The following is a 15,691-nucleotide window of genomic DNA, read 5'->3' as shown; positions in this document are numbered from 1 at the left end:
TTAAATTGTATTCTATTTGGATAAGGCTGTTTATTCATTTTTCTTTTAAGCAATTGACCCTGTATATTGTCACCTTGATACAGAGCCTATTTTTAATGTCCTTTTTCTTTCTTTTTATATAAAGCTTTCTTTTTAAGACCTGTTGGAGTTTTTCTCTAGTGGGGACTCCAGGGAATTGAGTCTGCAGCTCACCAGGGAATTGGTGGGAGGAAGAAGTCAGGGGGAAAAATCTCTTTGTGTTAGATTTACTAAGCCTGACTTTGCATACCCTCTGGGTGAGGGGGAGAGAGATTAGATCTCTCGGTACTTGTGTTTCCAGGACTGGAAGCAGGGAATCTCCTAGGGTCGTCCAGGGAGGGGAGCCTGGGAGGAAGTAACAAGGAAACAAGGGGAGGGGGTTATTTCCCTTTGTTGTAAGACTCAAGGCATCTGAGTCTGGGGGTCCCCCAGGGAAGGTTTTGGGGAGACCACAGTGAGCTAGGCACTGTATAATTCCTAGCTGGTGGCAGCATTACCAGGTCCAAGCTGGTAACTAAGCTTGGAGGTTTTCATGCTAACACCCATATTTTGGATGCAAAGGTCCAGATCTGGGAAGAAATGTTATGACAGCACCCCCAAACCCCGTGACACCTGATTATTAGGCTTTTTTTTTTAAAGAAAAAAGGTTATTTTCATTGACTTTTGTCCCGCTCATAGCACTGAATAAAGTCATAGGCCAGTGGAAAGGTGAGAACTACAGACAGATGTTCTGTGCATGCACAGGGAGCTTGCGTCTTCAGCACAGTCCACCAGATTACGGTCCTCCACCAGGAAGATGCTCTGCTGGGCTGGAATCTCACTGGCGGGGTGATTGGAGTGCCAGTACCCGCACCGGGGAGAGATCACATTGAAGAAAGCCGTTCTGAAACGATGGGAAAGGAGGTTGTAAATGATGGGATTCACAGCCGAGCTCAGATAGAAGAAAACACCTAAGAGAGAAAAACAAAGCATGGGAGACATCTAATTAGTAAGTAGAATATGCTCAGAAGAGAGAGCCTCTACTCTTTAATGTAACAATGAGATACACCACTCCATGGCACTAGAAAACAGTAAGATCAGAAGAATGCAGGAAGGGGAATCTGAACTATGAAGGAAGTCTCCTGAAAAACCAACATCAATGCTGAATCTGTGTTGGTCACCTAATTTCCACTTTGGAAGCACATCCAACGTTTTCCCGTGGCAGGCTAAGATCATGCCTCTCTTAAAGAAACTAGTTCTCTTAATGTTCTTGCTGGCAGTAATGTAAAACTTTAGTCATAAGCCTCAGCTGGGGGAGAGAATGTAAAGTCTGTCATTTTGATCAGATTCATGGCTTGGCTGAGAAATCCTCCAGGAGAACATGTTTGTTACCATGTATATACATCAGAGCTGGTTGCATAACAACTGCGTTGATTGGTGAATATTTTAATGAGTTCAAAGCACTGACTTCTGCTCACTATGATTCGTAGTATCCTAGTTTTCATCATTTGTGAGTATTCAAACAACCAGCAGCATCCCGGATGTTTCAGAAATTTTAGCACCATTTTTAGATTAAACTCAATCCCCAAAGGTAGCTATCAGACCCTGGGAAGCTTTGCAATGAGTGCCAGGCTGAAATTCAGGAATAAGCCCAGCTGCTAGTGGAGGCTGATTTCATGGTATTGTTTTGTACTGCATGCTCTGGGAACTAATGATTGTCGGGTGGTATATTTGACAACAGGGCTTCGTCGTCTTACTTAGCTCTGAATCTGCCAGCACAGTGGAGGTGCAAAGTAGATCATGCAACACCAGTATGGTTTTCAGCTGCACCCGCTGATGAGCATTTTCCACTCCTTGTTTTCTAATGGGATATACCCACTGTGCCCTGTTGGCTTAGGTATAATTTGGGTGTGTTTGGTGAAGTACCACTTGACACACAGGGGAGAGAAGATATGGCCCATTGACAGCACATACTTTTTACAAGTCCCTTTCAGTGAGAAGATCACTAGGCAAAAACTAACTGTTAGAGTCAGATTTTGCCTTCTGTTTCACTGGTGTAAATTCAGAATAACTGCACGGTCTTCAGTGGAGATCCTGCTGGCTCACATCACTACTCTATGGCCATTTCTCCGTGTGAGCCCAATTGTACAACCCTTACTCAAGCTTGTGTAAATAAGCAGGGCCCTACATCTCTCTGATATTCAACACATAGACATGGGTTTTTAATCTCCTTGCACTGACGCATCTGGGATAGCCATGGCTGAAGATGGAAGATTGGATGGAGAGGGCCAGGGCTCTAAGATGGCACTGAGCACTCTCTATCTTTCTCTCTCAGGAGCTTGGCTGGCTGATTCTCACTCACATGCTCAAGGTCTAACTGATCCCCATAGGTGGGGCTGGGAAGGAATTTCTCCCCAGGTCAGGTTGGAAGTGACCTTGGAGGGTTGGATTTTTTTTGCCTTCCTCTGTGGCATGTGAGTGGTTGTCATTTGCCTAGTGTATCTGGGTATCGTTCACTTAATTATTTCCTTGACATGACACAGGCCTCAGTCACTGGTGTACCTTGGTCCTCCCTATGCTCTGCCTGTGGCACATCACAGCCTAGTCTCCGGCAGGCTGTCATACTTTGGTCTAATATTGGTTGTTGGGGTTAGTGTATGTGTGGCTGGTTGTTGTTGGTGGCCTATGAGGTACAGCAGGTCAGACTGGATGATATGGTGGTCCCTTCTGGTCTTAAACTCTATGACTCTATGATATCTTGTATTATAGGGTCCAAATTTTGCTCTGCTATACCAGTGTACAACCACACTTAATGGGGTCATTCCAATTTTACATCCGTTAACTGAGAACAAAATATGGGCCATAATATTCGTCTCTCCTTTTTTACACTGTCTACATAAAGTGAACTAATTCAGTATCCTTAATGCAAGGAAAAAAAAACATTTAATAGAAGCATCTGGATGCAGACTTGATTCAAGAGAACAATCATGCATTTGTATTATTGCTACCCTTGTCCTTCCTTTCTCGTTCCCCAATTTTATTTATTTATTATCTCCATGTGTTACATCATGTCTGACTTTATTTGATAAGCTTTTGGGAGGCAAACACAGCATCTTGACTTGTTTCTGTGAAACACTTAGCACCCATTTGAATGCACAAATATAATAAAATATCATAATCTATTTAATGGAGACACTAGAAAGAACTCTGAATAATATAAATGAGGAATGTTTGCAGAGTTCTAGCTGGTTTGGTCCCAGGATATTTGAGAGACAAAGTGGGTGAGATAATATCTTTTATTGGATCAACTTCTGTTGGTGAAAGAGACCAGCTTTTGATCATCACAGAGCTCTTCTTTAGATCTGAAGAAAAAGAAAAAGACCCGTGTAACTGCAAAACTTGTCTCTTTCACAAACAGAAGTTGATCCAATAAAAGATATTACCTCACCATCTTGTCTCTCTAATAACTGAGGAATAACATTTGAGTATCAATATATTTCTGAATAATTTACTCACAGGTTGTCTGAAAAAAACCTTATTTACAAAAATTCTTTGCCCCAGCTCTACTGATTAGCAAATCCTACTAAAGACAGTTACCTGACACCACATGGATCAGGTTGAACACGTTGGCCAACGGCTCAGTCCAGTCCACGACGAAGCTGAAGAAGAGTCGATCGATGTGAAATGGGGCCCAGCATATGGCAAATACCATCACTAGAACAACTGATTTGGAGAAAGGAAAAGAGAAAGAGAATTACAGAAGTATATGGCCTGTTACTTTGCACTGATTGAATTGGGTCCAGTAAGCACGATGAAATGTCCCAGGTGGCTACAAGCATTTGTCCAGTGGGAATCTCAGCTGGTTCATAAGCTTTGCTTGCCCCTCTGCTGTCTGCCATGCTCTCCGCAAAATTAACTTCAGACTGAAAGAGAAATTTCCAATCAATTTCTCTCTGGTTTGCAGTCAGCAAACATTGATTTTTTAAAATACTCTGATAAGTTTCTAGTGGAGCTGATAATAGTCAGGTGGTTTTTAGCTTACGTGGCACTTCATCCTAAGCAAACTTTGGAGGAGCCAGCAGGATTCATGCTATCACCGGGGCTTTTAATTGATGGCCTCTTGAGCAGCCACCCTCTCTCACTGCAAAAGCAAAGCTCATGGCTCAGGACTAATTTCCAAGGGGCACTGCCTGTAACTTGCAGGGTGGCGAGTCAGACTCAAGGGATTATCCTATGATTTTCAGACTGGGTTGCATCCATTCCCATCCCTGGCATGCTGACCAGCACCAAACAGGTTAAGGATTTGCCCCTTTCCCTCCTCACCAGCTCGATTACTCAGTCATCTGAGCCTGCTGTCACAGACTAGCTGGCGATGCAGACAAATAGGAAAGAAATGCCGGCTGAATTCAGAATTCCAGTGCAAGGTTTCAAATGGTGAGTTTAAGTTGTCTCAAAGCCTTCTGACCGGGAGATGCTATTTCCTGAAATGTGTTGAGTGGTTTAGGTTTCTTGGGTAGTTCATGTTTCGACTGCAGGGCCTACCTGGCAGCGGTGGCTGGCTGTGTATGTTTTAAAGACAGCCCTAAGTTAGGGAGTGATGTTCATGCTTTCAAGGCTGTTGGAGCTCGGGTGCTCAAGTGGTAGACCTGCATGCGGCTCCACATCTTGCCATGAAACACTGAGGACCCTGATAGAAGTTGGGATAGTAAATGATGGGAGTAAACTGGCAAGAGCTGTCTTCAGAAAGGTGCAGCACATGATGCCAGGGGAGGTGATGCCTGTGCAACAGACATTCACCAACCTGCATCTGGAGGGTTTAGGGAAAGATTATATATAGACAACACGTGTGTATTTATTGTATCAGAAGTTTGCAATTGCTGGAAGGGGGACAATAGTGAATTTTAGCTCTCATCAGGGCAATGCAGGATCAGTCCCACGTGGCTAATAGCACAGGTTAGAAATGAATATAACACAGGGAGCTGCTATGCAAGCTTCTTGAATACGTGGCTGCTAATTCACCATAACCGTGATGAGAAAATTCATCTACTAATTCAAGTGTGGAACCCCATATGTGTATCCCAATGACCATCAGTCCCATGGGCTATAAGCCTCCAGCTAAGCTTTTCTGGATCCGAGGTATCCAATGGGGCCTATTTAGGGAAGGAGTTGTTTGTCCTTAATGTGAACTGTTCGTCAAACCTATTTCACCTGTGAATTGAACTCAGACTTCACCTTCAACTTCTCTAGGTTTTTTTCTGCAACTTCCTTTATCTGCACCTTCTTCCCCATGTTAAATAATACATATGAAAAAAGGACCAATTACTTACACAACATCTTGGTGACTGATTTTCTGCACGGTCTCTGAATATTCACAGCCATTTCATCAGCTGCCAAAGATTTCTCTCCTCTCAGCTGGCCAGGGGAAAAGGAGGGAAAGAAACAATGTGATTTCCTCTGACACAGTGTGGAGTCCGACTGGCCACACTAAGAATTCCCCATTCCAGTTCTATGGTAAGCTGGTCTGAGAAAGTTGAGTTAAGTAAATCTTGCTCTACGGTGCCACCTATTGGTGGTTTAGATAGGACATTAAATGAGTTCAACCTGTCTTTGAAGGAAGGGTCTTAGTGATTTCAGGCATGCATATAGTGAAGAAGAGATGATGTATATGTGGACAATCATTTTGTTTTAACTGACTTTAGTGCTGGTCCTGGAGTGACACTCTGGAAACTGTGGAGGCGAGGCCAAGGAGCATTTTTTTGCTTTTACAAAATATTGCCAGTTTGGTTTGGGTTTTGCTAATGTCAACCTTAACTCAAGGGTAGTTTGGAGCCAAGAAAGTTCAGAATAAGGATGTGGCTGGTACAATAAAAGGATTTAGTTTTGTTCCATTACTAGAATGGGCAAATCAAGGTATTGAACTTTGCAAACGTGCTGGTTTGGTCTATTTTTTGCAAAAGGTTCAGGTAAAAGGTTTTGTTTTTTCCTCCCACTTCTAATCTGGCAAAACAAAGATTTAGTGAAATTTAGGTTAAAAACAAATAGATTTTTTGGATCTCAAATAATGTACATACAAAGTACGCTTGTAAGTCAGTTTGAAAACAAACGAACAAACAAACAAACAAAAAAACAACCAAAACTCTCATCGACTGGTGTAGAGTAGGATTTGGGCTATAAAATCTAATAAAATTCAGCTTTATTTTGTCTTCCTGCAAAATATCCACTACTATTTTATTCCTAGGTCCTATGCAATCATTTAAAATCCCTGTGATCTGAAAATACTGACTAGAGGCTTGATTGAAAGGACTCAGTGGAAAGATACTTGTGGACTTCAATGGGCTTTGAATCAAACCCTAACCCTCTAGGCTAATTTGCTTGGAATTCATGTGATGAGTAGAATCCTTGTATTCCATTAAACAGAGAACCCTAGTGCAGCACATGCTCAGATTCAAACACACACCAATCAATTACAACAAAAAAAGTTAATACTTTCTGAGCAGATTTCCCTGGGCCCTTAAACAACAAAAAACAAGGTGATAAAGCAAACAGAGACAATTTGTTCTCTCTCCCTACTCTAGATTAAAATGACTAATGAGATTAAAATTAATCCCAATTAACTCTTGATAATCTAATCTTTACTGGAGTGCTTTTCTGATTAAAAGAGTTGACATCAGGTGGTTTAATGAGGAAAAGGCCATTAACTGGTCAATCAGAGGGAAACTCAATTTTGATGTGATTTTATTTGGAACTAAAACTGGTTGCAAAATGGAATTATCATCCCATGGGCAATTCCAACATTTTGAAATTTGTTTTGTTTCCAAATTAAAAGAGAAAGTATTGATTTCTAAATTTTGCCCAGAACAGAAATTTCAAATAATTTCAATTCAGAAATACCAGAACTTTTGATATGGTAATGCTGAATCTTTCATTTGTTTGATTTTGATAATGTCAAAATGTTTCCTTTCAATATGGTCAAATGTTTCATGTTACTAACATTGAGACACTATAATATAAAATATATAATATTTACATTACTAATATGTATAAAATATAACACTTAAAATGGTACACAATTGACAAAGTTTAAACAATTCATTTCAATACTTTCCCAGAGAAAAATGTAATTGAAATTGACCTGTTCCCATGAAATGTTTTGATCTGACAAAACAGCATCTTTTGACAGAAAAATATTTTATCAATAAACTTTCAACCTGCTACAGCTGAGATCATATGTAGAGATCATTTAATTGGGCCCCAGACATTTTGATTTTAATTGCTGACTATTCAGCCGGTTTTTTTAGTGAAGATTTTTCAGTGCCTGCAGAATGGCGGTTTAGCTTTTATTATATGGGAAAATATATGCATAGAGATAGAAGACAAAAATAACTGATCTAATAAAATATTCCCGGGAGAAGAGGATATTTCATCTTTTTACCTGACCTGTTACATTTTAGTTTTCTGTTTCATGTTTTATGATTAATTACATCTTATACATTTTCAAGAGTGTTTTAACTGTGATAAAAGGCAGGCATGTTTTTATATTGATTAATTTTAAGGTACGACTCACACTTGGGAAGAAAGTAGATAATATTTTACGCAACTACAAGGCAACTTAACTTTGCCATTTTTTCATTATTTTATTTGCCATTTTTACTCATAATCAACATTGTTTAAGGAATGAACTTTATTGATATATACCATATGTAAACATTCATAAATGTTTGCTTAGATTGATTTAAAACTTTAGTTTCTCATCAGTGGTTTTTCAATCTCAACAGCTGTTTATTCTAAGTTCGAAAGCCATAGAGAATATATTGCTAGGACAGAGTAATAAACCATAGAAATGTGGGTTTTTTCTTCTGTGCAGTGGCTTTGATAGCACTGTGACGCCTGGTCTTCAGACTCTCCAGGGACACTGCATTGTGGTGGGAGGATCAAAGAGAAGGCATAACTGAGCCATCAAGAGGGAGAAAATGCCGTGATGTGTGCCTTAGAAATGACTACTAGATAGATGGAGTAGGGGCTTTTGCATGCATTCTTGTCATCTTTGTGTCAATGCTAACATTTAACGCAATGAACCATGTGTGAGATTAGCGCAGCTGTCTGAAAACGAATTCCACATATGTGCTCTGAGAAAATAAAAGATGTGCGGAGCAAGGAGCCAGAAATGGGATTTAGCCATATATTTATATATTGGAGTATGTTCTACGAGGCAGCAAATGTTATTGGGTGAAATTCTGCCCTCTGTTACAAGTCCACTGAAAGCACTGGAACCATTCTTCTGTAGGTCGCTGGCTCAAGGCCGACCGAAGTTAGCAGTATCCAAAAGTAGTTGTCGTCTATGAAAAGTTTGGTAGCCTTGCCAGCCTGTCTATGCAATTGTCATAAACAGACAGTTAAGGGCTAATTCCTCTTTTACCTGTAAGGGGTTAAGAAGCTCACATAACCTAGCTGACAACTGACCAGAAGGACCATTAAGGAGATAAGATACTTTCAAAGAGGGAGGAGGGTAAAAGTCTTTTCTGTTCTGTGAGTGCTTTTACAGGAGTCAGAGATCCAGAAAACAACCATCTAACCCTTATTTAAATTAGTGAGTATTTAGATAGGAATGTGGTAGATATTTTTTATTTTTCTCTTTGTCATTTCTTTTGCAAACATAGAGAGAGAATCAAATTGGGTTTTGTGTAACTTTAAGGTTTTGCCCAGAGGGAAATCCTCTGTGCTTTGAATCTGTTGTCTGTGAGATCATCTTGCTTTCTAATCTCAAAGAGGTATTCCTTTTCTCTTTTTCTTTAATTAAAAGTCTTTTAAGAACCTGATTGATTTTTCCTTGTTTTAAGTTCCAAGGATTTTGGATCTGGGCTCACCAGGAATTGGTGGGGGGAATTTTCCTGAGTCTTCCCAGGAAAAAGGGTATAGAGACTTGGGGGAGTGAAATTAGTCAAATCCTGCCAGAAAATGGGGGATAAAGACTGGGAAAAATTGGGGGAAGGCGGATTTCCCAAATGCCTCTGCCTCAAACATTTTGTTAAAACATTTGGTGGTGGCAGTGACTGTTTTGCCTGAGCTGGCAAAAATAAGATTAGGGTTATTCATGCAGGTCCCCACATCTGTACCCTAAAGTTCAGAGTGGGGGGACACCTTGACAGCAATAATAAAACACTCTGTCAACAGGGCATCTAGGAGCACCAGCATGATGTGAATTGGGTGGGTGGAGTTTGATTTCGGGTGGACAGATGTCACAACAGCAATTGGCAGTATCAATTAAAGGGCCAGGGACTTGATAGGCATGGAAACAGACCTGTTCTCTCTCTTTAGTGGTGGTTTCCTCAGGTCAAGACTTGTAACAGTAATTCTCCAAATTTTTTGGTCTGTGCATTGCTTTATAAAAATGGAGATCCTCAAGGACCACTGCACCTTCCACTGCCTGGTTCTCTTGAGGGTTATAGCTATAGATGGGGAGAGACAGGGTCCAGATTGGGCCTCCTCAGTCAACCTTCTCCAAGGGCTGGGGGTTGCCCAATGTGTCTCTTCAGTCATGGGAGATTGGGGACATTGTCTTGTGATGTGAGAGTTATTCTATCACCCTGATTGCACTGCCCAATGTGTCTCTTCAGTCATGGGAGATTGGGGACACTGTCTTGTGATGTGAGAGTTATTCTATCACCCTGATTGCACTGCCCAATGTGTCTCTTCAGTCATGGGAGATTGGGGACACTGTCTTGTGATGTGAAAGTTATTCTATCACCCTGATTGCACTGTTAATAGATGGTGGGATTTCCCCCACCCCCCATAAGCTATTCAATATCTCCCCCACCATGATTTGCTCAGCTTATAGAGAGCTGGTTGAATGATTTATAGTCAATGAATTATTTAGGCAATGAAACCTGCAAAAATGTTTTGCATGCAATATGCATCAGATAACTGTGCGCATTATTATCCTGGCACTGCTCTCCTGACATCACTTCCCAGCATGCTGTTTGATGGACATGAGGATCAGGGACAGAATCCTGGAATGTGTTCCCACAGAGAGACTTGGTGACCACATCGGCGTTATGTGGTTACCTTAGAACGGGTTGATCCCGTCAGAATTTGCCTTGCGTTTATGACTGTGTGGCTCAGAGGTATATCTATGATCTTGTATGTAAAGTTACTTATATAGCCACTGTCATAACAGCATCTGAGAAAGGCAGGGTGGAAAACACCTTTCCTGTCCCATAAGAATTTTTTGAGGTTTTGAACCTATTTTGAACCTATTTTCCATGACATCAAACAATCATCGGATAGCAATAACTTGCAGCTACTACTGACCTGCACAGAATTTGAACATGCAAAACAGAAGCAAAAGGTTTTATATGTCCTTACCAATCACCAGAGCCATCAGAACACACACAACTGTCTTTGTGTGTATATTTATCTCCAGTGAATTTTGCCATCAATTTATAAGCAGAAATCCCCCAATTTCAATGGAGATTTCTACATAAAAATAAATGGCTCAATATAGGCCTAATACTTTTAGCAACAAAACAAAATTGGAAGGTACAGCATGATGCAGGTTCATATTGGATACACTGTTGATGTTCCATTAGTTTGAAAGGCAGGGACCTCCAGCGAATGCCTTGTACATCAGGGATTTTTCTTTTCAAGTGGCTCCACTCTGTATTTGTCAGTTCCTTACGGATGCTCCCATCATTCCTCCCGCTTTGACACAGTCTCTCCTCCTCATCCTTCCAGCTACCTGTTGCACTCAAGAGCCATCTGGCTAGAGCAACCAGGACTCAGCAAAGGATTAGTCCTGCAAGTGGCTGTGTTGAGGGCACACTGCATTGTGAAGGAGATACTCATAGAATCACGAAATATCAGGGTTGGAAGGGATCTCAGGAGGTCATCTAGTCCAACTCCCTGCTCAAAGTAGGACCGACCCCAACTAAATCATCCCAGCCAGGGCTTTGTCAAGCCTGACCTTAAAAATCTCTAAGGAAGGAGATTCCACCACCTCCCTAGGGAACCCATTCCAGTGCTTCACCACCCTCCTAGTGAAAACGTTTTTCCTAATATCCAACCTAAACCTCCTCCACTGCAACTTGAGACCATTAGCCCTTGTTCTGTCTTCTGATACCACTTAGAACAGTCTAGATCCATCCCCTTTGAAACCCCCTTTCAGGTAGCTGAAAGCAGCTAATCCCCCCTCATTCTTCTCTTCTGCAGACTAAACAGTCCCAGTTCCCTCAGCCCCTCCTCATAAGTCATGTGCTCCAGCCCCCTGATCATTTGTGTTGCCCTCCGCTGGACTCTTTCCAATTTTTCCACATCCTTCTTGTAGTGTGGGGCCCAAAACTGGACACAGTACTCCAGATGTACTCAGCACCTTGCAAGACTGGACCCTAAGTGACAGCTGCATTTTCTTTCCCCACAAGGGATAGAGAGCTCTGTAGCACACACATTAGCAACCCAGACTGGAAATCAAACCCAGACAGTAGAGGTAACCAGTTTGACATGTCAGGAGGAGTTCTATCGGGCAGGCATTTCACAGTGAAGGAGAGAGGTATTTTTTACTTTAAATACAATTGTCAACTTTGCAGGACACTTGCTAATTTGCAACCCTGCTGTGGATTTACTGAGCTGCTTCTTCATGGGTCATTCTTTCTTCCTGCAATGCAGTATCATAGGGTATTCCTTACCAGTTAGGGTTTGGGCAGGGCTGAGAGAACCAACTGACTCCCCAGTTCTCCCTCTACCATAGCACTGGCTGGGAATCTCTGAACTAAAAGGAAACTTCCCCTTCCAGGGTTAATTCTGAATTTTTTCACTTCAGCATTACTGAAAGCACACGATGCTCAGACAGGGGCAGGCCCTTGGATTTATTAACTGATTTCATGCTCATCACTGACTAGATGTAAATTATCTATGCCTGAAAATGATCTAACTAGACCGTTTGTCAATCCCCTCCATTTAAAAATTAAACATTCTGCCCTGACATAACTTGTGTGAAGCCAATTGATCTGTGCCAGGGATAGATGTGGCTTAAAATGGAGCGGTGTATTATGAGCATAAAACAAAATAAGTAGGCATAATTGAATGGACACCCAGCCCTTATGAGGTAGAGACTGAACAGAACAGAGCACTGGGAGCATTCATAAATCTATGCGTGTGAGCTGTGCTTTGAATGATGACTTGGAATGTCTGGGGTAATGGTGAGTAGCTACAGTTCTTTATGTGAAGCAAAGGCTTTTCATTCCCCGTTTTAAACTTTTCAGCTATTACACTATCAAGAAAACAGAAATTAGTGCGCAATGTGCCCTGAAGTGCAGGTAAAGATACTGAGTGAAACTGTGCAAAGATCCCACAATAGTCACTAAATTGCAGTTTTGCAGAAGTATAACCCATTTGCCCCTTCAAAGATCTGCTGTTTACTATAACTTTTAGGCTATTTATCTTCATCGATTGTCACTGATGCTGCAGGTGAGTCTTTTCTCCCCCCTTTAAGTGACACAAAGCAGTAGATAGCGAGGCTATGTATTAACATGGCAACAAACATTCAATTGCTGATTTTTGTTCTTAGACGATTAGTGTCATGGCCCGTACACCCATGCGCCCCCCCATGTTTTCTGCGTAAGTCAGCCAAGCTAGTTTTTTCTGCCTTACAGCCAAAGTTACATTCAGGTTTACTAGTTTACTAGTTTATATATATATATAAACAGAAAAAAATAATCCAGCCACCCCGTATTCATAGCAGTGTATTTCATAGTTGTGCAGTGAATAAAGGTGCATTAGTACAGTAAGATATAGGTTGTTCCCCCCTGTCCCATCTTCATTCAATGATGCTCATTCATAAGCAACTTTAGTGTCTGGAAAAAGTATAGATGTGAAATACTAGCATAATGTGTGTCTCCCTAGAAATTCACTCACTGAAAAGAAATCATTTGCTGAATGTGCTGTCTGCAGTAGTAAAGCAGCAGATCAATTTATGGCAGTTTGCATGTGAATTTTTAATAAAAGAATATTAGCTATAACACTGTTCTTTCCACAGTTACTGCCTGCCTGTTTCGGAGAGAAAAGATGCAGTGGAAATTCTAAAGCCACAAGAGAGGGAGAGGCAAATAATGCATAAGATTCAGTACTACAATCACCCTCCTTTTTATTCTTTTTACATTTTCTGTTTGTTGAAAAATGTGGAAATGGGGGGGAGGAGAAGGAGGGAGGAAGAAGAGAATTAATACATATTACAGTAAACGGCAACTGAGACCTAAAACAATGACACTTAAAATATATTGGGCCAAATTTATCCCCCAGGTAGCTGTTTTAACTCTACAGTGGTGTTACACCAGGGATGAATTTGGTACATTGTTTCCTGGGGCTCCCACTTGAAATGGTTTCCCTTGTCTATGGATGGAAAGACAGCAGATGCGGGCACTTTTACTACAAGGAAGCAACACAGTTGAATTTGGACTTACTTTGAGCCCCATCAGGTAGTACAGCACACTAATGACAGCCATGGGTAACACATAAAAGAGGAAGGAAGTGACCTGGATGATACAATTGTAGATCCACATGGGTGTGACCACACTGCAAGTAGCCGAGCCAGGGACCAGTGTGCCATTGGGGAAGTACTGCAACATGATGCCATGGGTGCTGGTATTGGGCAGACAGAAGAGGACAGAGAGGATCCAGAGCATGATGATAATCCTCAGGGCACGTTTCCTGGTGCTGTCCAGCTTGGCTCGGAAAGGATGGAGGATGGCTATGTATCTCTCCACGCTGAGAGTGGTCATGCTCAGGATAGAGGCAAAGCATACAGTCTCGAAGAGGGCTGTCTTGAAGTAGCACCCTACCGGGCCAAACAGGAAGGGGTAGTTGCTCCACATTTCGTAGACCTCCAGGGGCATTCCAAAGAGCAGCACCAGCAGGTCTGAAATGGCCAAGCTGAAGAGATAGTAGTTGGTAGGAGTTTTCATGTTCCTGTGCTTAAGGATCACCAGGCAAACTAAAAGGTTGCCCATCACCCCAACCACAAAAATCAAGACATAGACCAAAGTCATGGGCAAGAACAGATGACTCCGTTTGGGTCCACATAAAAAGGCTAGGTAGTCCTCGGTGCTGTTTAAGTATCTCCTGAAAACATCCTCCTTCACATAGAGGTGATCAAACCATGAGATATTAGTGATCCAGTCCATTGTTGGTTCTGTTGGAAAGTATCTCTACTCAGATCCAGTCTTACCCGGGCTAGTTAAGGCTTGCCTGCTTCAATTTACTCACTTCTAGAAACAGAGAAAGGAAGAGAGAGACACACACGGATGCCCTGCTGGCCCTGACAGCGCAAAGACACTGAGAGATATAAGTGAGCATATACAGCTGGACTCAACTGAGGTGCTGCTGTTATAACAGCTGTTCTCTTGTGAGGAGTCCTTAGACAGAAAGCCCCTCCTTTCACACATAGTCATTGGCCAGCTATACGCATCAGATTATATGATAATAAAGGAGGTCCTGACTACTCATATCAGCTGCCCTGCCTGATGCATTTCCTGAATTGGAAATGTGGAGTGAATAGAACTGTGAATCTGAAATATTGGATGCAAGACCAGCTGCAAGATGCTTGTTCTTGTCACAGTATGAGAGACCAGGCATTGCGAGCTCAGTCTAAAAGCTTTTACAAAGTTAACTAAAGTTACCTCCAGCTGGAAGCTACAGAGAAAAATTATTGCTTTTTCCAGGGACAGATTTCTAAGTCACTATTGATTTTAGTAATCTGCTTTTTATGGCAACAAGCAATAGCAAATAGACTGATTTTCTCTCAATAGAGAGCTGCTTTTTTAGTTCAACAGCTAGAATTAGTCAAGCTTGCTTTTTCATGCTTGCATTTGTTTAAACTATGAAATCGTTTTGCTTGGTACCAGCAAAGGATTGTATTTGTCCTTGTTATTAATATCAGGTATTTTTGGGCACTAGCATTTTGAGAGACAACATTTAGTTTCTAGGAGCATAGCTGGGATGCTGATCCTGTCTTGTCAGAAGCTCTTTGGCCTGTAAATTTATGGAGAAAAAAGTTTCTTTTTTGAGAAGTTTTTTGGTACTTCCTGGTCTGACTTTTGTTGGATGGTTCTAATCAGTTTACACTTTACCCCTGTCAATTCACACCATCTCTTGATTTCTCCACAATAACAAGCCTCCTGCATATGTGTTTACATGTGCCACAGAACACACCTTCCTGAGTGCATGACAGTATCACACAAGATCAATTATCTCTATTAATGTTCAGTTCTTTACTGAACTAGCATAACACAGACATTGCTTCAAAACAAACAAACAATAAACATAGCAGTAAGAACTCTCTTTCTGTAATGTAGTACGTTTAATTGGTTGGAACCAGGGAGTAAAAAAAAAGCTGTGTGGAAACTGATAAATTGTCACGATCCAGTATGTGACCTGGCTTCTGATAAGGAGTGTTATCAGATCCTTATGAGCAGATTAAGAATGTTTTCTGGATTGTATATTTTAAAAACACTGAAAGCTGCCATTTTGATATGACCCACCAAAAAAGAATATGGGTGAAATTTACCCAGGGTTTGGGAGGCCAGGGCAAAGCCCTCTGCACCAGGTAAGCACTGAGCAGTGGTGGTGTGTGTGGGTGGGGTGGGCCGCATGGTACAAAGACCATTCTTAGGACAGAGTTGCCTGTGGACCCTCTGTGCTTCACAAT

The 15,691-nt window shown here is 41.5% G+C and overlaps 1 protein-coding gene across 1 annotated transcript; it reads right to left on the bottom strand.

Moving 5' to 3' along the window:
* Positions 1–708: 708 nt before the first annotated feature.
* NMUR2 (neuromedin U receptor 2) lies at positions 709–14,168 on the bottom strand. Its single transcript, XM_030573788.1, has 4 exons — positions 13,449–14,168; positions 5,325–5,409; positions 3,595–3,720; positions 709–968 (listed from the first exon to the last, which is right to left on the bottom strand). Exons 1-4 carry the CDS (start codon positions 14,166–14,168, stop codon positions 709–711), a joined length of 1,191 nt encoding a protein of 396 aa, XP_030429648.1.
* Positions 14,169–15,691: the final 1,523 nt, after the last annotated feature.

This window comes from Gopherus evgoodei, chromosome 8, assembly GCF_007399415.2.
Source record: "Gopherus evgoodei ecotype Sinaloan lineage chromosome 8, rGopEvg1_v1.p, whole genome shotgun sequence".
Taxonomy (NCBI): domain Eukaryota; kingdom Metazoa; phylum Chordata; order Testudines; family Testudinidae; genus Gopherus; species Gopherus evgoodei.
The sequence above is the reverse complement of the archived record's forward strand: the minus strand, read 5'-3'. Positions and strand labels throughout refer to the sequence as shown.